A 27,341-nucleotide genomic window follows, 5' to 3' on the forward strand; every position below is an offset into this window, starting at 1 on the left:
AACTTGAACCCCACCCCGAGTCAACTAAAACCCCGCCTCGAGTCAACTTGAACCCCGCCTTGAGTCAACTTGAACCCCGCCTCGAGTCAACTTGAACCCCGCCTCATGTCAACTTGAACCCCGCCTCGAGTCAACTTGAACCCACCTCGAGTCAACTTGAACCCCGCTTGAGTCAACTTGAACCCCGCCTAGAGTCAACTTGAACCCCGCTTCGGGTCAACTTGAACCTGCCTCGAGTCAACTTGAACCCCGCCTCGAGTCAACCTGAACCCTGCCTCGAGTCAACTTGAACCCCGCCTGAAGCCAACTTGAACCCCGCCTCAAGCCAACTTGAACCCGCCTCGAGTCAACTTGAAGTCCGCCTCGAGTGAATTTGAACCCTGCCTCGAGTCAACTTTAACTCCCCCGCCCCTCGAGTCAACTTTAGCCCCACCTTGAGTCAACTTCAGCCCCGCCCTGAGTGAACAGTAGCCCCAACTCGAGTCAACTTTAGCCCCCCTCCTCAGTCAACTTTAGCCCCGTCTCGAGACAACTTTAGTCCCGCATCGAGTCAACTTTAGCCCCACCTCGAGTCAACTTTCGCCCCACCTCGAGTCAACTTTAGCCCCGCCTCGAGTGAACAGTAGCCCCACCTCGAGTCAACTTTATCCCCACCTCGAGTGAGCAGTAGCCCCACCTCGAGTGAACAGTAGCCCCGACTCGAGTCAACTTGAACCCTGCTTGAGTGAACTTGAACTCCGCCTCGAGTCAACTTGAACCGGTCTCGAGTCAACTTGAACCGGCCTGGAGTCAACTTGCACCCGCCTCGAGTCAACTTTCGCCCCACCTCGAGTGAACTTTAGCCCCGCCTCAAATGAACAGTAGCCCTGCCTCGAGTGAACAGTAGCTCCGCCTCCATTGAACAGGAGCCCCGCCTCCAGTGAACAGTCGCCCCGCCTCCAGTGAACAGTAGCCCCGTCTCGAGTGAACAGTAGCCCCGCTTCGAGTCAACTTTAGCCCCGCCTTGAGTGAGCAGTAGCCCCGCCTCGAATGAACAGTAGCCCCGCCTGGAGTCAACTTTAGCCCCGCCTCGAGTCAACTTTAGCCCCGCCTCGAGTGAACAGTAGCCCCGCCTCGAGTGAACAGTAGCCCCGCCTCGAGTCAACTTTAGCCCCGCCTCGAGTGAACAGTAGCCCCGCCCTCCGCACTGGCGAACCTCTGTAAACACAGCACGGAAAACGTTTCCTTTCCTCAGTCCCGCCCCTGCCTGACCAGCCCAGTCTCCCCCCGGTTGTCATCCCACCCTTCCGTTTTGTTTCCTTCCTTTCTCTCCAGGCAGCACAACAATGGCGCGCTCGGGGATGCACCAGCAGTTGAAGCTGGCAGAGAAGTTGACCATTCTGAAGGAGCGTGGAGTCGGCATGTTGACGCGACTGTATAACATTAAGAAGGTGGGACCTCGGATCGGCTCATGGAGTTTGTGGAGTGTGAAGGTCGAGCCATGTTGATTATCATTATAATTGCTGCCATGTGATTATATTGTGAAGTCGATGATCGATTAAACAAACCCGGCACTCGTTAATTAATCAATGAGACGAAGGAAGATCGCGACTCCGCGCTGATCACGTGTCCGTGGAGTTTGTATCACCTAATAAATGTAGCAATAACGTCATCAACGCACCTTTGTCACCTGGGTTCCGTGTTCAGAACGAACACTGTGACTGTTCCACAAATTGTGTTCCACATTCCCATCATTTGCCCAGGCAAGTAATAATGTGCCTCATGGGGACCATGTTTAAACGCTGCAGGAAGCGAAACGTCTGTCTAATAAGTTACGAGTCCTCCAAACTCCCCCCCCCCCCTGACTACCCCCCGGCCTCCTGTTCACTGCTCCCCCACTCCCTGCCCCCCCGCTCACTGCTCCCCCCGGCCTCCTGTTCACTGCCCCCTTCTCCCTGGCCCCCCTACTCCCTGCCCCCCCAGCTCACTGCTCCCCCCGCCTCCTACTCATTTCCCCCCTTCTCACTGCTCCCCCCGCCTCCTACTCACTGCCCCCCTACTCACTGCTCCAAACTCCCCTGCTCACTGCCCCCCTACTCACTGCCCCCCTACTCACTGCTCCCCCCTACTCACTGCTCTGAACTTCCCCGCTCACTGCCCCCCCCCCATACTCACTTCTCCCCCCGCCTCCTACTCACTGACCCCCCTGCTCACTGCCCCCATACTCACTGCTCCGATCTCCCCCGCTTACTTCCTCCAACCCCCTACTCACTGCCCCCCGCATCCTGCTAACTTCCCCCCTACTCACTGATCACCCTCCACTCACTGCTCCTCCTCTGCTCACTGCCCCCCACCTCCTGCTCACTGCCCCCTTACTCACTGCTCCTCCTGCTCACGGCCCTTCCCCACTCACTGATCCACCCCTCACTCGCTGCCCACCCCACTCGCTGCTCCCCCCTCCCCAATCGCTGCTCACCCCCCACTCACTGCTTCCCCTCGCTCACTGCTTCACCTCGCTCACTGCTTCACCTCGCTCACTGCTTCACCTCGCTCACTGCTTCCCTTCACTCACTGCTTCCCTTCACTCACTGCTTCCCCTCACTCACTGCTTCCCTTCGCTCACTGCTTCCCCTCGCTCCCTGCTCCTCCTCACTCACTGCTCCCCCCCACACACTGCTGCCTCCGCTCACTGACCCCCCACTCACTGATCGCCTCCCTGCTGACTGATTTCCCCCTGCTCACTGATCCCTCCTGCCCACTGCTCCCCACCACTCACTGCTCCCCACCACTCACTGCTCCCCACCACTCACTGCTCCCCACCACTCACTGCTCCCCACCACTCACTGCTCCCCACCACTCACTGCTCCCCACCACTCACTGATCCCCACCACTCACTGATCCCCACCACTCACTGATCCCCACCACTCACTGATCCCCACCACTCACTGATCCCCACCACTCACTGATCCCCACCACTCACTGATCCCCACCACTCACTGATCCCCACCACTCACTGACTCACTGATCCCCACCACTCACTGATCCCCACCACTCACTGATCCCCACCACTCACTGCCCCCGCTCACTGATCCCTCCCGCTCTCTGATCCCTCCCGCTCTCTGATCCCTCCCGCTCACTGATCCCTCCCGCTCACTGATCCCCTCCCCGCTCACTGATCCCTCCCGCTCACGGATCCCCCCCACCCCCATTTACTGCTTCCCCTGCTCACTGATCCCTCCCGCACATTGATCTCCCCCGCTCACTGATCCCTCCCGCTCACTGATCCCTCCCGCTCACTGATCCCTCCCGCTCACTGATCCCTCCCGCTCACTGATCCCCCCCGCTCACTGATCCCTCCCACTCACTGATCCTTCCCACTCAATGCTTCCCCTTGCTCACTGCTCCCCAACTCACTGCTCCCTCGCTCACTGATCCACCTGCTCACTACTTCCCCTCGCTCACTACTTCCCCTCGCTCACTGCTCCACATCGCTCAATGCTCCACCCACGCTCACTGCTCCACCCCACGCTCACTGCTCCATTCCCTCTCACTGCTCCATTCCCTCTCACTGCTCCACCCCACTCTCACTGCTCCACCCCCTGCTCACTGCTCCACCCCCCACTCACTGCTCCCCCACGCTCACTGCTTCCCCCCTGATTCACTGCTTCCCCTGACTCACTGCTCCCTCCCACTCACTGCTCCCTCCCACTCACTGCTCCCTCCCACTCACTGCTCCCTCCCACTCACTGCTCCCCCCCTGATTCACTGCTTCTCCTGACTCACTGACCCCTCCTGCTCACTGACCCCTCCTGCTCACTGACCCCTCCCACTCACTGACCCCTCCTGCTCACTGACCCCTCCCACTCACTGACCCCTCCCACTCACTGACCCCTCCCGCTCACTGACCACTCCCACTTACTGCTTCCCCCGCTCATGGATCCCTCCTGCTCACGGATCCCTCCTGCTCACTGATCCCTCCCATTCACTGCTTCCCCTCGCTCACTGCTTCCCCTCACTCACTGCTTCCCCCGCTCACTTCTTCCCCTCGCTCACTGCTTCCCTCCGCTCGCTGCTTCCCCTTGCTCGCTGCTTCCCCTTGCTCGCTGCTTCCCCTTGCTCGCTGCTTCCCCTTGCTCGCTGCTTCCCCTTGCTCGCTGCTTCCCCTTGCTCGCTGCGTCCCCTTGCTCGCTGCTTCAACTCGATCGCTGCTTCCCCTCGCTCGCTGCTTCCCCTCGCTCGCTGCTTCCCCTCGCTCGCTGCTTCCCCTCGCTCACTGCTTCCCCTCGCTCACTGCTTCCCCCCTCGCTCACTGCTTCCCCCTCTCTCAATGCTTCCCCTCGCTCAATGCTTCCCCTCGCTCACTGCTTCCCCTCGCTCACTGCTTCCCCTCGCTCACTGCTTCCCCTCGCTCACTGCTTCCCCTCGCTCACTGCTTCCCCTCCTCACTGCTTCTCTTCCTCACTGCTTCCCCTCCTCACTGCTTCCCCTCCTCACTGCTTCCCCTCCTCACTGCTTCCCCTCCTCACTGATTCCTCGCTCACTGATTCCTCGCTCACTGACCCCCCGCTCACTGACCCCCCGCTCACTGACCCCCCGCTCACTGACCCCCCGCTCACTGACCCCCGCTCACTGATCCCCGCTCACTGATCCCCCGCTCACTGATGCCCCGCTCACTGATCCCCCGCTCACTGATCCCCCGCTCACTGATGCCTCGCTCACTGCTCCCCCTCACTCACTGCTTCACCTCCTCACTGATCCCCCGCTCACTGATCCCCCGCTCACTGATCCCCCGCTCACTGATCCCTCGCTCACTGCTCCCCTCTCACTCACTGCTCCCTCCCACTCACTGCGCCCCCTTCTCGCTGCGCCCCCTTCTCGCTGCGCCCCCTTCTCGCTGCGCCCCCTTCTCGCTGCGCCCCCTTGTCGCTGCGCCCCCTTCTCGCTGTGCCCCCTTCTTGTTGCGCCCCCTTCTCGCTGCACCCCCTTCTCGCTGCGACCCTTTCTCGCTGCTCCCCTCTCGCTGCTCCCCTCTCGCTGCTCCCCTCTTGCTGCTCCCCTCTCGCTGCTCCCCTCTCGCTGCTCCCCTCTCGCTCACTGCTCCCCCGCTCACTGCTCCCCCGCTCACTGCTCCCCCGCTCACTGCTCCCCCCGCTCACTGCTCCCCCCGCTCACTGCTCCCCCCGCTCACTGCTCCCCTGCTCACTGCTCACTGTTCCCCAGCCCACTGCTCCCTCCCTCACTTCTCCCTCGCTCACTTCTCCCTCGCTCACTTCTCCCTCGCTCACTTCTCCCGAGCTCACTTCTCCCTCGCTCACTTCTCCCTCGCTCACTGCTCCTTCTCCCTCGCTCACTGCTTCCGTTCGCTCACTGCTTCCGCTCGCTCACTGCTTCCCCTGCTCACTGTTTCTCCTCCTCACTGCCTCTCCTCCTCACTGCCTCTCCTCCTCACTGCTTCTCCTCCTCACTGCTTCCCCTCCTCACTTCTCCCTCATGCTCACTGATCCCTCGCTCACGGATCCCCCGCTCACTGATGCCTCGCTCACTGATCCCTCGCTCACTGCTCCCCCCTCACTCACTGTTTCTCCCCGCTCACTGCTCCCCCACTCACGGATCCCTCGTTTACTAATACCTCGCTCATTGCTCCCTCCCAATCACTGCTCCCCCTTCTCGCTGCGCCCCCTTCTCGCCGCACCCCCTTCTCGCTGCGACTCCTTATCGCTGCGCCTCCTCCTCGCTGCTCCCCTCTCGCTCACTGCTACCCCTGCTCACTGCTACCCAGCTCAATGGTCCCCCGCTCACTGCTCCCCCGCTCACTGCTCCCCCACTCACTGCTCCCCGCTCACTGCTCCCCGCTCACTGCTCCCCCTCTCACTGCTCCCCCTCTCACTGCTCCCCAGGCTCACTGCTCCCCTGCTCACTGCTCACTATTCCCCTGCTCACTGTTCCCCAGCTCACTGCTCCCTCCCTCGCTCACTTCTCCCTCGCTCACTTCTCTCTCGCTCACTCACTTCTCTCTCGCTCACTTCTCTCTTGCTCACTTCTCCCTAGCTCACTTCTCCCTTCTCACTGCTCCTTCTCCCACTGCTCCCTCACTCACTGCTCCCTCGCTCACTGCTCCCTCACTCACTGCTCCATCACTCACTGCTCCCTCGCTCATTTCCCCTTCGCTCTCTTCTGCCTCACTCACTTCTGCCTCGCTCACTTCTGCCTCGCTCACTTCTGCCTCGCTCACTTCTGCCTCGCTCACTGCCCCCCCGCTCACTGCTCCCCCGCTCACTGCTCCCCCCGCTCACTGCTCCCCCCGCTCACTGCTCCCCCCGCTCACTGCTCCCCCCGCTCACTGCTCATTGTTCCCCAGCCCACTGCTTCCTCCCTCACTTCTCCCTCGCTCACTTCTCCCGAGCTCACTTCTCCCTCGCTCACTGCTCTTTCTCCCTCGCTCACTGCTTCCGCTCGCTCACTGCTCCCCCTGCTCATTGCTTCCCCTGCTCACTGCTTCCCCTGCTCACTGCTTCCCCTGCTCACTGCTTCTCCTCCTCACTGCTTCTCCTCCTCACTGCTTCTCCTCCTCACTTCTCCCTCATGCTCACTGATCCCTCGCTCATGGACCCCCCGCTCACTGATGCCTCTCTCACTGATCTCTCGCTCACTGCTCCCTCCTCACTCACTGTTTCCCCCCGCTCACTGCTCCCCCACTCACGGATCCCTCGTTTACTAATACCTCGCTCACTGCTCCCTCCCAATCACTGCTCCCCCTTCTCGCTGCGCCCCCTTCTCGCTGTGCCCCCTTCTCGATGCGCCCCCTTCTCGCTGCAACCCCTACTCGCTGCGACCCCTTATCGCTGCGCCTCCTTCTCGCTGCTCCCCTCTCGCTCACTGCTACCCCTGCTCACTGCTACCCCGCTCACTGCTCCCCCGCTCACTGCTCCCCCGCTCACGGCTCCCTGCTCACTGCTCCCCCTCTCACTGCTCCTCCTCTCACTGCACCCCCTCTCACTGCTCCCCCTCTCACTGCTCCCCCTGCTCACTGCTCCCCCTGCTCACTGCTCCCCTGCTCACTATTCCCCTGCTCACTGTTCCCCAGCTCACTGCTCCCCCCTCACTCACTTCTCCCTCGCTCACTTCTCCCTTGCTCACTTCTCTCTCGCTCACTTCTCTCTCGGTCACTTCTCTCTCGCTCACTTCTCCCTAGCTCACTTCTCCCTTCTTACTGCTCCTTCTCCCTCGCTCACTGCTCGCTCGCTCACTGCTCCCTCGCTCACTGCTCCCTCGCTCACTGCTCCCTCGCTCACTGCTCCCTCGCTCATTTCCCCCTCGCTCATTTCCCCCTCGCTCTCTTCCGCCTCGCTCACTTCCGCCTCGCTCACTTCCTCCTCGCTCACTTCCTCCTCGCTCACTTCCTCCTCGCTCACTTCTTCCTCGCTCACTTCTTCCTCGTTCACTTCTGCCTCGCTCACTTCTGCCTCGCTCACTTCTTCCTCGCTCACTTCTTCCTCGCTCACTGCTCCCTCTCTCTCCACTTTCCCTGTTCACTGCTCGCCCCACTCTCCCCGCTCACTGCTCTCACTGCTCTCCCTGCTCACTGCTCTCCCTGCTCACTGCTCTCCCGCCCACTGCTCCCCCACTCACTGTTGCCCCCCGCTTATTGCTCCCTTGCTCACTGCTCCCACTCACTGCTTTCCCTTACTCATTGCTCCCCCCTCTCACTGCTCCTCACACTCACTGCTCCCCCCGCTCACTGCCGCTCACTGCTCCCCCACTCACTGCTCCTGCTCACTGCTCCCCTGCTCACTTCTCCCCTGCTCACTGCTCCCCCTGCTCACTGCTCCCCCCACTCTCTGCTTCCACCCACCTTTTCCCCCTCCCACACACACTGCTCCTCCCCCCTTTCACTGATTTTTCCTCCTCCCCCCACCCCTCCCACTCTGCTCTCCCACTCTCTGCTTCCCCCCTCGCTCATTGCTTTCCCCTTTTCTGCTCCCTCTCACTGCTTCCCCCTTCGGTGTCCCCTGTTCACTGCTTCCCCCCTTGCTGACTGATCCCTCCTCACTCACTGCTCACTCCTCACTCCTCACTCACTGCTTCCCCCCTCGCTATCCCCTGCTCACTGCTTCCCCCTGCTCACTGCTTCCCTCCTTGCTCACTGCTTCCCTCCTCGCTCACTGCTTCCCCCCCCCCCTGCTGTCCCTCCTCACTGCTTTCCCCTCCTCACTGCTCCTCCCAACTTACTGCTCCCCCTCCCCTTGATCTTTAGATTCATCACTATCATAATATTTCTCAAAATCATAATGTTCATCATCATATTCAAAACAATCATCGGTATAGATGTAATATCTATTTTTGTTTATGATAGTAAAAGATGTATTATAGATGTCTTCATCTTTACCCCTGAGTAGTGGGAGTGGGAGTGGGGGTGGTGGGCAGGATGTGTGTACTTATTAGATGTGTGTGTGTGTGTGTGTGTGTGTGTGTGTGTGTGTGTGTGTGTGTGTGTGTGTGTGTGTGTGTGTGTGTGTGTGTGTGTGTGTGTGTGTGTGTGTGTGTGTGTGTGTGTGTGTGTGTGTGTGTGTGTGTATATAGGTGTATTTTGGTGTATATAGGTGTGTGTGTATATATATATATATATATATATATATATATATATATATATATATATATATATATATATATCTGTGTGTCTGTGTACACGTACAAGTGCACGTGTGAACATGTGTACGTGCGTCTGTGTTGCAAGACGTGAGTATTTAAGAAGGGAGCGGTTGGTGGGACGTGAGTATTTGGGTGGAGGGGGGAGGATGGAGGGGGGGGGGGGGGTGGAGGGGGGAGGATGAAGGGGGGGGGGTGGAGGTGTTGTGGAGCAGGATATGGCGATGAGGTTCGAGAATAAGGAGTTTTTGTGACAATACTCAATAGAGAGGAAGACTTGTTATGGGGTATGAAATTGAAATATGAAACCTGGAACAAAGAAATAGGATTGAGAAGAGAAAACTTACCAAAGGTGGAGTAGAGAATAAGCGATAGGTGAGGAAGGCACAGACTGTGTGTGTGTAGGTGAAAGAAGCGATTCATGTGCAGCAGAGGAAGCTTGGGTGACGCATGGAATGTAAACGAAAGAGATTTTGAGCTTGTGTTATCTGCTTTGTGCACATGGTGGTGACCCCTCCCTCCTTCCTCCCATCTCTCTGCTCCGCCCCGTGCCCCGTGCCCCGCCCCGTGGCCCGTGCCCCGCCCCGCCCATCCTTGTGGTTCCAAGTTGTGGAATGTGCTCTGGATCTGCCCACGGGTTCTCTCTGTTCTTTCGGTGAATGGTTGTGATACAAATGTGTAAATGATATGCTGAGGGATTCCGTTTTGATATGAAACGCTTTCATTAAACGCACCCGTTGGTTGTTTCGTGTTTGTTTTTCGGTTTTTAATTTCCATTTTAACACTATAACCATTTCAGGAACATTACTATCCCATGAAGGTGAAGGATTCTGGAAGATGATTAATTATTTTAATGTAAATTATTTAAAAGGTGTTTTGATATGGAAAACTTGTTCTTTCCATATTATTGTTTATTCTCAATCATGAACTGAACATGCAGTTGTTGTTAGGTTATTTATTTATCACAAGGGTCATTGTTATGCACAACCACAAGTTTGCTCTGATGAGAATATATACCGGTACATTGTACAAACTACAATAGTACTCGGTAGAGCGCATACCTCCACCTGGCTGAACAGTTTATGTTTTGTATCCCAATCCCATTGATAGGACGGATCTGGATTCGCACCTCAACCAAAATCGAATCGGCTTGATCTCGTCACCTAACCAACCTGTCCAACAAGTTTAATCATAACTCGTGCATAACTTTTTGAGATATCCTGCTATGTATCGTTTTCAGCATATGTATCACGGTGTGTACCCTGGATTAGAATAGGTACACCGTATCCCTGCGTGTCGTAAGAGACGACTAAGAGGGTTGGCGTCAGGAAGGGCATCCGGCCACAAAAACATTGCCTCAAAAAGAGAACCATGACAATTACAACTACATATGGGCAGGGTACAGCCCAAAGTGGAGATCGGTTTCTGAGGTTTGGGACATGGAATGTAGGGACAATGACAGGGAGATCAGGAGAAGTGGTGGAAGTGTTGGTCAGAAGAAGAGTGGACATATGTTGTGTGCAAGAGATGAGATGGAAGGGAAGTGGTGTGAGAATGATGAAGGGTAGGCAGGGACAGAAATACAAGTTTGTGTGGCAAAGGTGCCCAGAGGGTGTGAATGGTGTTGGTGTCCTGTTTACTGAGGAGTTTGTAGACAGTGTGGTGAGTGTGACTAGAGTGAGTGATAGGTTGATGATGGTGAAAATGATGATTGGAAAGCTCTTGGTGAACGTCATCTCGTGATATGCTCCGCACGTTGGTCGGAGCGATGAAGAGAAGGACAAGTTGTTGTGTGTGATAGAGAAGCTGATGGAAAACGTGAAAGATGGGGAGGTTGTTGTGGTAGAATGAGACCTAAATGGACATGTGGGAAGGAGTATGGATGGTTTTGAGGGAGTTCATGGGGGTTATGGATATGGTGTGAGAAATGGAGAAGATGAAAGGATTTTGGAGTTTGCTGATGGAGCTGATTTGTTGATTTGTAATACTCAGTTCCAGAAAGAGGATAATAAACTTGTTACATACACGTCAGGTGGGTCGACGGCACCGTTGACTACCTGAGGGTGCGTAGGCGAGATAGGGGGCACCTCCGGGACACAAAGGTGATCCCGGGGGAGGAGGCTGTTTCACAGCACCACTTGCTTGTCTGCGACATAAGGGTGAAAGGTGCGAGGAGAGCTCGGCGGGTGAAGTACCAACCGAGAATGAAGGTGTGGAGGTTGAAAGAGATGACAGTAAGGGAGACATTAAAAGAGAGGCTGAGTAGAGTCCAGGAGGATGTGGTTGAGCTTGAACATGGTTGGATGTCAATGAAAGATAGTCTGTTGGGAGCCGTTGGTGAGGTATGTGGATGAACAAAAGGACTCGGAAACACTCGGAAACATGGTGGTGGGATGATGAAGTTGGAAAGAGGATTGACGAGAAGAGGAAGAAGTTCAAGGAGTGGCAGAGGGCGAAGGGTACGGGAGCAGAAACAGCAGAGCATGAAAGTTATAAGGCAGCCAAGAAGGCTGCAAAGAAAGAGGTAGCAAAGGCGCAGGAGGCATGTAGGAAAATGTTCGGAGAACGCTTGGATTCAGAAGAGGGTCAGAGAGCGGTATTCAGGATTGCAAAGCAGATAGCGAAAGAGGTGTGATGTGATGGGGGTGAGTTGCTTGAAGGATGAATTGGGACAAATCGTTGTGGACCCAGATGGAATTAAAGGCAGATGGAAAAGATATATGGATATACGGTTGAATACAGAGAATGAATGGGATGGCAACATAGAGAGTAACCCAGTTTTAGGACCGGCAGAGAAGATAACTGAGAAGGAAGTTGAGGAAGCGATAAAAGCAATGAAGAGTAGAAAAGTGGGAGGGCTGACGGGAGTTGTGGGAGATATGTTGAACGCAGCAGAAAGTTGGGGTGTGAAGAGAATGACAGAGATCTGTAATCTGGTGGTGAAACAAGGCCACATTCCAGTGGATTGGGAACTGAGTACCCTCGTCCCTCTATACAAGGGGAAAGGTGACCCTCTGGAGTGTGGCTCGTACTGAGCGATAAAGTTATTGGAGCATGGAATGAAGGTATTGGAAAGGGTGTTGGAGAGGAGGATAAGGAAGAAGGTGAAGTTCGACGAAATGCAGTTTGGATTTATGCCAGGAAGAGGAACGACAGACGTGCTCTTTATTGTGAGGCAGTTGCAGGAGAAGTACATGGAGAAGAGGAAGAAGTTGTTTCTTGGGTTTGTTGATCTGGAGAAAGCATTCGATGGGGTTCCACGTGAAGTATTGACATGGGCATTGAGGAAGTTAGGAGTGGAGGAATGGTTGATCAGAGTAGTGATGGCAATGTACAAAAGAGCGCACAGCTGTAAGGACGAAGGACGGGAACAGTGGTGAGTTTGAGGTGAAGGTGGGAGCGCATCAGGGGTCGGTACTAAGTCCACTACTATTTGTGGCTGTGATGGAGGTGCTGGCTCGGAACGTAAAGGAGGGTTTACCGTGGGAGTTGTTGTATGCAGATGATCTGGTGTTGATTGCGGAAAGTATGGATGGACTGAAGGAAAAGATGAACAAGTGGAAGGAATGTTTGGAGACAAAAGGTCTGAAGGTGAATATCGGAAAGACGAAGGTGATGGCAAGTGGTAAAGCATGTGGTGAGGTGGAAAGAACTGGGAAGTGGCCATGTGCTGTGTGCAGGAAGGGTGTCGGAGTGAACCCCATCCAATGTACAATGTGCGCTGAGTGGGTTCATCAAAAATGTAGTGGTCTGAGAGGGTCATTAACTAGTGCGGCAGCTACATTCAAGTGTAAGGTGTGCACAGAGGGAGCTCCAGATGGAGGAAATGTTGAGTTGGATCTTGAAGATGGCGTGAAGCTGGTAGGTGTGAAAACATTTTGCTACCTCGGGGACATGCTGAATGGAGAAGGTGGATCAGACTCGGCAACGGTTGCTGGAGTGAGATGTGCATGGAAGAAGTTTCGGGAACTGAGTGACATGCTGATGAGGAGGGGAGTGTCGTTGAAGCTGAAGGGAAAGGTGTATGTTGCATGTGTGAGAAGTGTTATGATTTATGGGAGTGAGACATGGGTAATGAACGTAGAGCAGCAATGAAGCCTGGAAAGGGTGGAAATGCGAATGGTTCGGTGGATGTGCGGAGTGTCGTTGAGAGAGAGGAAGACAAATGATGAATTGCGAAAGATGATGGGAATAGAGCCTGTGATTGATGCTGTGAAGAGGAAAAGGTTGAGATGGTTTGGTCATGTGGTGAGGAAGGATGTAAGTGACTGGTTGAGAAGAGTGATGGAAATGAATGTAGAAGGAAGTAGAGGACGGGGAAGACTGAGAAAGACTTGGCTAAAGATGGTGGAAGAAGAAATGCGGGCAAGGGGGTTAACAAGGAGAGATGCAGAAAATAGGGCAAAATGGAGAAGATTGTCATGGGGACCTCAAGGCTAACCCCTGCTCTAGCAGGGAAAATGGCCTTAAAATGCATGTTGTTGTTGTGTTGTATCGTTTTCAGCCCAATCTCCCAATGATGAAGAATCGCTTAATAATTCTCGTAGCCGGATCCGGATCTTTACCAAAATCTAATCATTTCGTCCTCGTCACACACACACACACACACGCACGCACGCACGCACACACGCACACACACACGCACGCACGCGCACACACACACTCACACACACAATACCTCCGCAAAATTTCGTCCAAATCCGTCCACAACATTTTGAGATATCTTGTTCACAGACAGACAGACAAGCAAAGAGACAGGGGTGAAAACATAACCTCCATCCACCTTCAGTGGCGGAGGTAATGAATTATATTATTTTCCTTTACATATTCACAAATTCACACGACCCACACACACCACACGACCCACACACACCACACGACACGCACCACACACGACACACACACGACACGCACCACACACGACACACACACGACACACACACGACACACACACGACACACACACGACACACACACGCACACAACACACCAACGGCACACGCACAACACACCATCAACACGCACACAACACACCTATGGAACACTTGAAGGCAGAATGCAAAAAAGAAAAGACTTCCCAATGTAGCCGTACGTAATTTGATCATGGAGGGTGCTAGCATCGCTCGGTAGATTCTCCTCCTCCATTTTAGGTTTTTTTTCACCAGGAAAATATCTGAGAGCTTCTCCATCATGGTTGATGTTCCCCTACCACTGCTGCACCCCTCTCTCCTTGTGCCAGGGCCAACATCATGGAAGATGCTCGTGTAGCCACGTCCATTGAGATTTATAGTTTGTCTTTGGTTTCTGGCAGCTTTGGATTTTACCACTTGCTGCCACTTTAGTACAGGCATTTTGTATGTAAGACCTCACACTAATTGCAACAAAAACTCGCTCACTTGTTTTGTGTCCCTGAATATATCCTCTTTGACCCCAAAAAAGTCTTAAGAGATCCTCTGGGGGGAAGTTCTCAAATCGGCAAAATCCAATATGGTGCTATCCGTCTTCGTGACAATTGTTATTAAAAAAATCAAAAGCAAAACAATCATGAGTAATATCATTTTTTATGGGTTTTGGGGGTCGAGGAATCAAATTCTGATCTTATTTTGGTGATATAAGGTCACAGAAACTCTACGAGGTCACCATCAAGGTCATTTTGGGACAACAAGATAAGAATAATGCATAATGCATCTATGTAGTTTGTTTTTTTAGCAATGGGGTATCTGCTTCTGATCTTATTTTGATGATTAGAGGTCATGCTCATTCTTTGTTGGAGTCAAAAAGGATATTCTTGTGTATCTTCTGAAAAGATTTCGTTTTGAGTAAAACAAAAATTTGTAAAATAAGTAGTGTTAAGTTCCTAGTAAGAAAGCGTGCAGTAGCAGTAAGAGCAATATTTTTCCATGTTATATATTTTTGCAATGGGCATCTTTCAGTTGTGATAATATGAAGTGTTTGATGTTTACTAAGTGTAGATAGTGGTTTCTGTTTTCAGCCATGGAGGTATCTGAAGTGTGTGCCATCTGCAAGAAATCTATAGACGAGAGAGGGTCAACGGCATCAACTCTTGGAGAAAAGGGAAGTTCTGCCATCAACCAGGCCAGCAACGCAAGAAAAGACAGCATTCACACTGTGCCTGGAGAAAAGGTACACAAAGACTGTCGCCGCACATACTGTCACCCACAACAGATAGCCAAGGACACCAAGCAAGAAGAGTCAAACCAAGCACAAACAATGACAGACAAGTACTTAGGTCATCTGAGGAGAGGTTCTCTTTCCAGACTGATTGCCTTTTTTGTGGTAGACCAGCAACGTTTGGAAGAAAGAGGAAGAAGCAGGAAGTTCTTCAAGTCAAGACCATTGAATTCAAAGAAACGCTCCTGGCAACATGTCGCGAACGAGCAGATGATTGGTCAGGTACTGTCAAGGCACCAATTCTGCATGTTCATGACCTGCACGCTGCAGATGCAGTGTACCATCAGACTTGCAGCGTCAATTTCCGCACAAAGAAGCAGATACCCATGGCTCAGCAGATGAACACGGAAATCTCCATGAGAGCAAAGTTTGGGAGGCCTAAAGCTGATGAGAAGACTGAAGCATTCTTGGATGTTGCAAAATATCTTGAAGAAAATGACGACGAGTAGATCACTGTCAATGATCTCATTACCCTTATGCAACAGAAACTGTCAGACACAAAACATGAGGCATATGGCTACACCCACATGAAGACGAGGCTGCATGAACACTTTGGTGAGAGGATAATCCAGACAGAGATTAATGGAAATCCAAACGTGGTTACCTTCAGGACAACAGCCAGGGAGGTGTTACAGGAATACTACATAAAGCAGCAGCAGAAAACTAACACTGCTGAAGAGAAGATAAAACTTGTACAGGCAGCTGCTAAACTGATCAAAGAAGTCATCAAAGCCATGGAAACATCCCATGGTCTATCCATCTTGTATTGCCAAAGAATCACAAAAATCTGGCGTCAAGGAGGACTATTTGCTATTGGAAGGACTATTTGCTGGGAAGAATGCTGGCGTCAAAGTGGCATCATTTGGACAAGCAATGATGCAAGCAACCAGACCGAGAGCCCTGCTGACACCACTGCAGTTTGGTTTGGGCGTGCAACTGTATCACCACTTCGGATCAAGATTCCTCCTCGACTCCCTTCATCATCACGAGTTCTGCTGCTTATACCAACAGGTGCTCCAATTTGAGCGAAATGCTGCTCAATCACACGGAACAGACATTCCTAACATGACGACAGAGTTTGTCCAGTATGCTGCCGACAATGTCGACCATAATATTCGCACGCTCGATGGCCATGGCACCTTCCATGGCATGGGAATGATTGCTTCCGTCACCCCTGTAACTCGATGCAGCCGGTCAATTCCCAGGGTTAAGGTAACTTCCTTCGACGTCGCAATGGTTGGAAGGGTGCATATACGGTATCACAAAGACGAAAGCTGCGAATGACGCCACTGATCTACCAGAAGCTCTTCAATCTAAAGGTCCAGAACTCATGTGAGAATCTTGACATCCTGTGGAAGACATCAATCCTGTTTGGTACACCCAGACATGCATGGTCAGGTATGATGCAGTTCGTACGTCGTGGTGACCACCCTGGCAAGGCAGATGTCATGTTTCTACCAATGATAGACATGAATTCCAGCGACAGCACATGCATATATACGACCCTGATTTTCATCAGTGAGCATGCACGACGTCATGGTGTCACCCCAATCATCACCTTTGATCAGCCGCTCTGGTGGAAGGCTGTCATGATCATCAACTCTGAGCCGATGGGAAGTGATCTGAAAGGAGTAGTCCTGCGTTTGGGAGGCTTCCATACGGAAATGAGCTTTCTTGGATGCATTGGACACCTGATGGCTTCAACCGGGCTACAATAACTGATGGAGTTGATCTACGCCAAAAATGCAGTGGTTCATATGCTGCGTGGCAAGGCCATTTGCCGAGCAGTCCGTGCACACTTCATAGTTGACGCAGCCCTGAATGCTCTGATGCTGGCAGATGTGTTTGATGCCCCTCTGCCACACAGACCTGACAGATCAGTTAGCAATGAGAATGAAGATCCTGACCTTGCCAAACCTGCTGCAAGACAACAAAATGACCCGTCTGCAGGCATAATCAAGAATCCGGAACTGGAGGAAGCTTGTTCCCTCTATAAGAAACTTATGGAAGGGACTATGTCTGCTGAAGAAGTTTGCCTGTCTGATGTCCTGGAAAAAAATCAAAGACCGCCTTCAGAAGTATGCTGAGTCAGCAAAGATGTCATCCAGAACTTCTGCGCTCTGGCTTCAGTACACAGACATGCTAGACATCCTACGCAAATACATCACTGCGGAGTGTACTGGAAACTGGGCATTACATCTACAGGCCATCCAAGACATGCTGCCTTATCTAGCATCCTCGGGTCACAATCTGTACACCAAATCAGCCAGGGTGTATCTGCAGCAGATGTCCGACCTCAAGGCTCAATACCCTGATGTCTAGCAACGTTTTGAAGAGGGGTTCCACATTATTCGACGAAGCGATCGCCTGTGGGCAGGTCTTACTTCCGACCTGATCATTGAGCAGGTCTTGATGAAAAGTCTGAAGACCAGCGGAGGGCTCACACGTGGTTGAGGAATGACGGAGCAAAAACGCCTGCTGTGGCTGCTTTCGATGCCTGCCTGTGCAGAAGTAAACCAGGCAATGCAGGAGCTCACAGGGGTGAACTACAACACCGGCGAACAAAACAAGGACATGACCACAGCAAGACAAGCCCGTGACTGGAAGGACACTCTGTCAGTTCTCGAGTATCTACAAGAGCGAAATCCATTCAGCAATGACTCAAGTCTGCGGAGCATTGCCACTGGAGTCCATGCCCACCCAACTGTTAACGTCGATTCAGCTGTCAGTTGGGGAATCGATATTAAGGTCAATGGATGAAAGAACAACAGCTGAGTACACCTTCAAGAAGAAAGACCAAGCAGTCACATTCTGCATGAAGTCGTCTGTCAAGATTGATAGTGATCAAGTCCTGGTTGACCCACAGCTTCTTTTCCAGAGACTAATTACAGTTGTGCAAAAAGCTGATGAACTAGAATCAGCCTTCAAGCATGAACTAACTATGCAGCTATCCACCAGCACTCTTTGATTCCTCTCTTTTTCTCAGAGAAGCACACAAGCCAGCCCTTGCTGGTGCCATCAGGGATCTCCTCGGATCTGATGTTCCTGCAATTATCCCAGATGATGACACCCAGTATGTCTTGGATGGAGGGGCATCTCTTCAATGCATCCCATGGTCTCGCGGAGCAACATACAAAGACATCTGTCACCAGTACACGGAATATGTGACGAAGAGGTATGGAAATGCCATTGTCGTGTTTGATGGTTATGAGAGCACCAACACAAAGGACATGACACACCAGAGACGATCGAAAGGAAATTTTGGCGCAACTGTGACATTTGCAGCTGACATGCCTCTTACAATGAAGAAGGAGCAGTTCCTTGCAAACAAACAGAATAAGCAGCTATTCATTTTCATGCTGAGTGAAGAGCTGCAGAAAAAAACAAGCTGTGAGATGCACCATGCTTCAGGGGATGCTGACCTCCTGATTGTGCAGAAGGCCGTGCAGTCTGCTGCTGCCACCAACACTGGGCGAGTTGGTGATGACACAGACCTCCTCATCCTCCTCATCTACCATGCAAGTCTGGAATCCCATGACATCCTCTTTTGTCCTGAGCCAAAAAAGAACAGAAAGAAGCCTCACATTTGGAACATCAAAGCTACAAAACAACTACTTGGTTCAGACATATGCAAGCACATGCTCTTTGTACATGCAGTTCTTGGATGCGACACAACATCTCGCCTCAATGGAACAGGAAAGGGAGCGTCTCGCAAGTGATTCAAAGCAAGCAGCGCATTCCGTGACCAGACCAAGGTGTTTGACACACCTTTTGCTTCCAAGCAAGATGTCGCAGATGCAGGAGCAAAAGCATTGGTGATCCTCTACAATGGAAAACCCACTGACACTTTGGACTTCCTCCGTCATCAGCGCTTCTGTGAGAAGGTGGCTTCAAGCTCATCTCCCGTTCAACCACAGATGTTGCCACCAACAGCAGGAGCAGCAATGTACCACAGCCTGGATTAATAAAAAAGTCTATTTCACGTGTGCATGGGCATGTAATTCACAGCTGTGAAATAAATAAATAAACACGCACGGGAAATTGCCGAGATATTTTTTCGTTTTTATTTCATAAGCTGCATTCCTCTTCCCTCACATCGGCAGTCTGCAGCTTCCTCACTCTCTGCAGACCTGGACAAAATCACAGACTGGGCAAACAAGTGGCACATGTCTTTCAATCCTGACAAATCTCACACTCTTACGATGTCTCTCCGAAAAGACCGACTGGACAACCCTCCCATCCACTTTCTGAATAATCCTGTCCAAGAAGTTCTGTCACTCAAGCTTTTGGGTCTCACTATCTGCCATGATCTTTCCTGGGAAAACCACATTTCAAATCTGGCCTCCAAAGCCAGTCACCGACTGGGCATCCTCCGTCGTGCGAAGTCCTTCCTTGGCACACCTGAGCTCCTCACCACATACAAGGCTTTCATCCGCAGCTCAATGGAATACTGTTCTCCCCTCTGGGCTGGTGCTCCTGCCTCACACCTAGCTCGTCTTCACGCTGTTGAAACCAAAGCGTTCAGAATCATTGGAATCTCCCGTGATGAAGCTACCTCCGAGGGCCTTTCACTTACTCACCGCAGGCAGGTTGGTGGTCTTTCTGTCTTCTACCGACTCCTCTCCGGCCTTGCTCCTCCAGCTCTCTCTGGGCTCTGTCCCCCAAATATTCCTACAGCTTGCACAAGATCTGCCTGCAACCCTCTTATGGTTAAACTGCCAAAATCAAGACTCTCTGCTCACCTTCACTCCTTCATTCCTCTTTTCTCCCGCCTCTGGATCAAACTCCCCCACTCGCTTCAATCCCACTCCTCCCTCCAGGTCTTTAAAACAGCTGTTCACCACCATCTCTTATCTTCCCCCATCCAAAACCTTGATCTTTTCTACCCCCGCTAATTTCACCCCAAATCTACTTTTTTGAAATACCAACTTCTTTCCTGGAAGTCCTTGGTGTCCTTGTGTTTATACTTCTCCCACCCCCCCCCCCCCGTCCCACGCCACCTCCCCCCAAGCCCTCTCCCTCCCACACATTCCCGATGTCCCTGCTCTCAAATGTTGTGTTTATGTGCTTCCCCTTCTCTCCTCATCTTGTCTACCGCTCCCCTTTTTATATACTTTGTTTGTTTGTCTGTTTGATTTGTTTGCGTGATAAATGTTAGCTTTCACGAGCCTCGATTATGTATACAAAAAAATAAATAAAAATAAAAATAAGCGATGTGCACGTACACTTTAAAGTAGTTTATTTGAAATCTTTAATCCAAAAAATGTAATTTTGTATGCTGTAACGAAAAGATTAACTTATATACAGTCACGTGAAAAAGTAAGTACACCCCATGTAAAGTTTTGACTTTTTCAACATATTTCAACATACAGCTATTTGATCTTCATTTCAACAATATTGACAGATAAAGCTGATATAATATAACAAATATCATGAAACATTTACATTTTGTAGTCCATTGTATAATTTAAATAGACATAAATGCAAATTTCGCATGTGGAAAAAGTAAGTACACCCTTGGCTCTCATTTTTTTTTTTTTTTTTTTTTTTTTTTTTTTTGTATACAAGATCGAGGCTCGTGAAAGAGCGAACATTAATCACACAGAAAGACAAACCGACACATAAAACATATAACATCGGGAGCGGTAGACAAGATGGGGAGAGAGGGGGAAGGACACAAACACAACATTTGAGAGCAGGGACCGAGAGACATGGAGACATCGAGAGATCTGAGAGAGGGCGAGGGCTTTGGGGGGGGGGGGGGGGCGTGGGAAGGGGGCGGTGGGAGAGGTATAAAACATATGGACACTGCCAGGACTTCCAGGAAAGAAGTTGGAATTTCAAACAAGGTGGATCTGGGGTGAATTAGCGGGGGTAGAAAAGATCAAGGTTTTGGATGGGGGAAGATAAGAGATGGTGGTGAACAGCTGTTTTAAAGACCTGGAGGGAGGAGTGGGATTGAAGGGAGTGAGGGAGTTTGTTCCAGAGGCGGGAGAAAAGAGGAATGAAAGAGTGAAGGTGAGCAGAGAGCCGAGATTTCGGCAGTTTAACCATCAGAGGGTTGCTGGCAGATCTTGTGCGACCTGTAGGAATATTTGGGGGACAGAGCACAGAGAGAGCTGGGGGTGCAAGGCCGGAGAGGAGTCGGTAGAAGACAGAAAGACCACCTACCTGCCTGCGGTGAGTGAGTGAAAGGCCCTCAGAGATAGCTTCATCGCGGGAGATTCCAATAATTCTGAAAGCTTTGGTTTCAACAGCGTGAAGCCGAGCTAGGTGTGAGGCAGGAGCACCAGCCCATAGGGGAGAACAGTATTCCATTGAGCTGCGGATGAAAGCCTTGTATGTGGCGAGGAGCTCAGGTGTGCCGAGGAAGGACTTCGCACGACGGAGGATGCCCAGTCGGCGACTGGCTTTGGAGGCCAGCTTGGAAATGTGGTTTTCCCAAGAAAGATCATGGCAGATAGTGAGACCCAAAATCTTGAGCGACAGAACTTCTTGGAGAGGATTGTTGAGAAAGTAGATGGGAGGGTTGTCCAGTCGATCTTTTCGGAGAGACATAGTAAGAGTGTGAGATTTGTCAGGATTGAAAGACATGTTCCACTTGTTTGACCAGTCTGTGATTTTGTCCAGGTCTTCAGAGAGTGAGGAGGCAGCAGACTGCCGATCTGAGGGAAGAGGAATGGAGCGGCAGAGAGTGGAGTCATCAGCAAAGAGATAGAGAGGATTTTCGAGAGAGTCAGAGAGATCATTGATGAAGACCAGAAAAAGCACGGGGCCCAGAACACTGCCTTGGGGAACTCCAGCCTGAACAGGAAGAGGAGATGAGAGAAACCCATTCAGGGCCACACGTTGACGACGACTAGAGAGGAAGTCCACCAGCCATGCGTGGAGATTTCCATGGATACCAAAGGAGGAGAGTTTGGTGAGCAGAGCGGGGTGCCAGACCGTGTCGAAGGCACGTGATATGTCGAGGGAGACAGCTCTAATTTCCTGTTTGGCATTGAGGACCTCCATCCATTGTTGAGACAGCAGAAGCAGCATGTCCAGAGTAGAGTGACCTGGTCTGAAACCAAATTGATGATCAGAGATCAAGCCATTGGAGAAGAGGAAAGATTTCATATCCGAAGCAATGATGGATTCCATGACTTTGCTGATAATTGGGAGAAGGCTGATTGGTCTGTAGTTGCTAGGATCTGTTTTTGCACCTTTTTTGTGCAAAGCGGTGATGTTGGCTGATTTCCAAGCAGATGGCAGTTGACCTTGAGCAAAAGAGAGGGTGAAGAGAACAGAGAGAGGGTGAGATAGAGCAGCAGAGCAGGATTTTAGGACCCGTGGGCTGATGCCGTCGGGTCCAGTTGCAGAATCAGAGTCGAGGGTTGACAGAAACTTTTCCACCTTGTCAGGAGGAAAGGACACGGAGTCCAGGAGCAGCAGGGTACGACTGGGTATGGTGGGTACAGAGAGGGATGGGTTTGGGACACAAGATTTAGAGGCAAACACAGAGTTGAGGCATTCAGCTTTTTCACGTGCGGAGTCAGCTGTGTAGCCGTTTGAGGTAAGGGAGGGGATGGAGGGGGAACAAACACCAGAAACGGATTTGACCAGACGCCACCAGGATTTGGAAGAGGGAGACAGATAAGAGAGTTCGGTCTTGAGAACGGAGAGATATTGTTTCCTGGCTCTCCTGAGGGTGGACACACACTTGTTTCGGGCTTTGTGAAAGGAAATGAGATTTCCTTCCGTTGGATTTGCTTTCCAGGAGACGAAGGCAAGTTGTTTCTGGGCAACAGCCTCACCACAAGATTCCGTGTACCATGGACGGGAGGAAGGGTATGACAACTGAAGACGAGATGGGATAAATCTGTGCATGAGAGAGAGCAATTTACTTTGGAAGAATTCCCAGGATGAGTTGATGTCAGAGGTGGTAGAGATGGGAGACCAGTCCAGATGATTGATGGCTGCTTGAAGACCGTGCCAGTTGGCCTGAGTGAAATGCCAGACTCGTCGACGCTGAGCAGGCTCCCTGAGGATGGTCAGAGAGATGTCCACTTTAACAAGGACATGATCAGATGATCCGATCGGAGCAGAAGAAGAGCAGCAGACATTTTCAGGGAAGTTAGTCATAACCAAGTCCAGAAGAGAAGATGTTCCGTTGACTGAGATCCGGGTCAGGAAATTGACAGATTGTGTCAGTCCCAGTGAGTCGCAGAAGTCCTTTGCTGAAGAGCCATGGCTGGTGAGAGAGGTACCCACACCCAGCCAACTGGCATGGTGACAATTGAAATCACCACATATGAGGAAGAGAGAGTTGGGATGAGTAGATAGAAGTTGGTCCATATCATCAGACAGCGAGATGTAGATGGAGTCATCACTGTTTGGTGGACGGTACAACACACATATGAACAAGAGGTGGGAGCGAAGGGGAAGCCGTAGCCAGAGGTATTCCTGGGGGTGAGGTGGAGAGAGTGCAGTGCAGGGCGAGTGAGGAAGAGAGTTTTTGATAAAGATAGCAACCCCGCCTCCAGGACGAGGCTCAGGTCTATCATACCGGAGGAGGGAGTAGCCCGGGAGAGATACTATGGAATCAGAGACATCATAAAGGAGGAAAGTTTCTGTTAAGCAGATCACGTCTGGTTTGACAGAAGCAACCTGTATGGAGAGATCAGTTAAGTTTGAACGAAGGCCCCGGATGTTTGAGGTCCATACCGTTAATGAAGAGGAAGGGGGAGCATCAGATACAGAACAGGGGGGAGGAGGGGTAGGGTAAGATGTGGAAGAGGTGGAAGAGATAGGGAGAGCTGTTGAAGGTGTGTCAGAGATTTCAGAATAGCTCGGAGAAAGGGAAGGATGGGGCGGACAAAAGGTTTGATGGTGATTGGGTGAGCCACAATGAGGTGTTATTTGAGGAGGGGGAAGAGCGAGGCAGAAGGTTGGGGGAGATGGAGGTGAGAGTTTGAAGGGGGAAGAAGCGGGGAGGACGCTTTGAGGAGGGGGAGTGAGAGGGGGGAAATTGAGAAGGCGGTATTGGCGGTATTGCCCCTTTTGGCAGAAACAACCTCAAGTAGGCGTTTCTTATAACTGTCTCCCAGTCTCTGACATCGACGAGGAGAAATTTTTGCCCACTCCATGCAGAATTCTTTCAGCTGTGCGATGTTTGAGGGGTTTCTTGCATGCACAGCTCGTTTCAAATCCCCTCACAACATCTCGATGGGATTTCGATCCGGGCTTTGACTTGGCCATTCCAGAACCCTCCATTTCTTTCTTTTCAGCCATTCCTTGGTGGATTTACTGGTATGTTTAGGGTCATTGTCATGTTGCAAGGTCCACCTTCGGTTGAGCTTCAACTTTCTGACAGATGGCCTCACATTATCCTCAAGCACGCTCTGGTACAATGAAGAATTCATAGAGGATTCTATGATGGTGAGCTGCCCAGGCCCTGATGCATCAAAGCTGCCCAAAACAATAATATTTCCACAACCATGCTTTACAGTTGGTATCAGATGCTTGTGGTCAAATGCTGTCTTGGGTTTTCGCCAAACATGTCTTCTGGTACTGTGGCCAAATAGCTCTACCTTTGATTCATCTGTTCAGAGCACATTGTTCCTGAAGTGCTGGTCTTTGCCGAGGTGTGATTTGGCAAACTTTAGTCTTGCCCTAATGTTCTTTCTGGACAGCAAAGGTTTCCTCCTGGCACACCTCCCATGTGGATCAAATTTGTGCAGCCTCTTTCTAATGGTAGACTCATGCACTTTGACAACAACAGAGGCAAGAGCGACCGGTAGGTCCCGTGATGACATTCTGTGGTTCTTAGAGACTTCTTTCAGCATCTTGCGGTCTGCTCTCGGGCTGAACTTGCTGGGGCGTCCTGGCCTGAACAAGTTGGCAGTTGTTTGGAATCTTCTCCACTTGTAGATGATCTTCCGCACAGTCGAATGATTGATTTCAAGTTGTTTGGAGATCTTTTTAAATCCCTTCCCAGACTCGTCGGCATCTACAACCTTCTTTCTGAAGGCCCCAGAGAGCTCTTTTGATCTTGGCATGGTGACGCCGCACACTTCAACAACAAAGAGCAAACCAAAGTAAATGTCTGAGGTTTAAATAAGACAGGTTCCTCCAAGATCCTCTCTAACGATGTTCTAATCATTTGTACCTGAGCTGGTGCACCTGATTCTAATTTTAGGTATTTGAAGTCGTGATAAATGCAGGGGTGTACTTACTTTTTCCACATGCAAAATTAGCATTTGTTTATTTAAATTATACAATGGACTACAATATGTAAATGTTTCATGATATTTGTTATATTATATCACCTTTATCTATCAATATTGTTGAAATGAAGATCAAATAGCTGTATGTTGAAATATGTTGAAAAGGTCAAAACTTTACATGGGGTGTACTTACTTTTTCACGTGACTGTACAGTAAAAGAGTAACTGGTATTTGCCACACAGAAAGGTGTTAGGTAATGTTCTTGTACACCGCCCAAAATACTTTTTCCCAGGGACGTTTCTGTTTGAGCTATATTCTTTATATAGACAGAATGTGACATTCTTTAGACATAGTCACAATAAAAAGTTACAATTAGGTACAGTTACAATTGGGGGAGAGGGGTGAGCTTTGTTCTCCAAAGGCTGGTATCGAACCTGCAGATGAGGTTGAGGTGTTCATGTTGAAACAGATTGAATCTAGTCTGGTAATTACGATTATAAGAGCTGCTGAAGTGGCCGCTGCCATTCGTCGTGATCCCGTGCTGTCACGTGTTGTGGACGTTGTTTTGTCAGGTTTTTGGTGCTAGTTGCTCTCGACATCAGAATATGCTCTATATGCGTTGCATGAGGCTGAGCTGTCTTTAGCTCAAGGTTGCGTAATGTGGGGCATGTGGGTAGTCATTCCTGTTTCGTTGTCAGCGCTGTCTCAATGAGTTGCATGAGGGTCATTGGTAACTGCCATTTTCAAAATGAATTTAAAAATGAGGGAACAGAACAAGACCACCAATGAACGTCGTGATCCTCTCTCCACTCCCCCGTGCGTGACCCATTCCCATGTGCGTGACCATGCGATGAAGCTAACTCCGAGGGCCTTTCACTCACTCACCGCAGGCAGGTTGGTGGTCTTTCTGTCTTCTAGCGACTCCTCTCCGGCCTTGCTCCCCCAGCTCTCTCTGTGCTCTGTCCCCCCCAATATTCCTTCAGGTCGCACAAGATCTGCCAGCAACCCTCTTATGGTTAAACTGCCAAAATCAAGACTCTCTGCTCACCTTCACTCCTTCATTCCCCTTTTCTCCCGCCTCTGGAACAAACTCCCCCACTCCCTTCAATCCCACCCCTCCCTCCAGGTCTTTAAAACCGCTGTTCACCACCATCTCTTATCTTCCCCCATCCAAAACGTTGATCTTTTCTACCCCCGCTAATTCACCCCAGATACACTTTTTTTTGAAATTCCAACTTCTTTCCTGGAAGTCCTTGCAGTGTTGATATGTTTTATACCTCTCCCATCTCCCCCAAGCCCTCCCCCTCCCGCATTTCTCCCGATGTCCCTGCTCTCAAATGTTGTGTTTGTGTCCTTCCCCCTCTCTCCCCATCTTGTCTACTGTTCCCCTTATGAGTCCCCTACCGGTGTACACCGGAGGGGGCTATAGGTTTGCACTCCGTCCCTCCGTCTGTCAGTCCGTCAGTCCCTCACGCAAAGAACAGTTTTCCGGACGTTTTTTCTAAACGCTTAAAGCTAATGACTTCAAACTTGGCATATGGTTTCCTCATGATAAGTTACAGATCAAGTTCGAACTTCACGACGTTTCGATCATTTTTAACAAAGTTATGGCACTTTGAACTTTGGTAATTCTGATAATTCTGATGATCCTTAACTCAGTGCCATTTAAAGTTTTAATTTCCTTTAAAAACCAATTTCTTTGCAATAATAGGACCGATTGAGATAAAATGTTCACCATATGATGGACTCGGTCTGTAGAATATTTTAATGGTAATTATGACGTCACATGTCACGTGGTTCGGTCGCCATATTGTTTTTCGTGAAAACACGAAAACCACTTTTTTCTCTACAACGGCTTAACAGATCGAGGCCAAACGTTGCAGGCAGAATCGCATACCCATGACAAACAAAAAAGTCAGCGAGCATGTCGTCATGCGTCACATGGTTTCAGAGTTATGATGTTTTTAAGCATGAACCTTCAAAAACCGATTTGTTGGTACAATTGGTACAAGTATAACAATGATGTAATAATGTGGGCAGAGGCATATCGGTCAACGCGGTGATGTCGAAGAGTGTTATAGTTTTCAGAATGAAATTATTTTCTGAAGCAGCGAATCAAAATAACTACTCATGTCCGGTAAAGCGTAAAAGCTATTGTCCCTCCATCCCCACACAGTGTAACAGAACATTGAAGTGCGGTGCTACGCACACAACTTGTTTGCCAAAAAAGGTAAGCCACAACGCGTAGGATCAAAACCAAAAGAGTCTTTATTGTAAAGCTTAAACTGTAGCTCTGACTTGCTCGGGGCTGCGAGCC

At 50.8% G+C, this 27,341-nt stretch overlaps 1 protein-coding gene across 1 annotated transcript in view; it reads left to right on the plus strand.

The window, feature by feature from the left end:
* The first annotated feature begins 1,259 nt into the window (after nt 1-1,259).
* Nucleotides 1,260-27,341, plus strand: part of LOC137431904 (nck-associated protein 1) — a 343,894-nt gene continuing 317,812 nt past the window's right edge. The window contains exon 1 of the mRNA XM_068123738.2: nt 1,260-1,430. Within this exon, the coding sequence (XP_067979839.1) occupies nt 1,326-1,430 (105 nt within the window). The 5' untranslated portion in view covers nt 1,260-1,325. The remainder of the gene's footprint in view (nt 1,431-27,341) is intronic.

This window comes from Myxine glutinosa, chromosome 7 (assembly GCF_964187855.1).
Source record: "Myxine glutinosa chromosome 7, kmMyxGlut1.1, whole genome shotgun sequence".
NCBI classification, from domain to species: Eukaryota; Metazoa; Chordata; class Myxini; order Myxiniformes; family Myxinidae; genus Myxine; species Myxine glutinosa.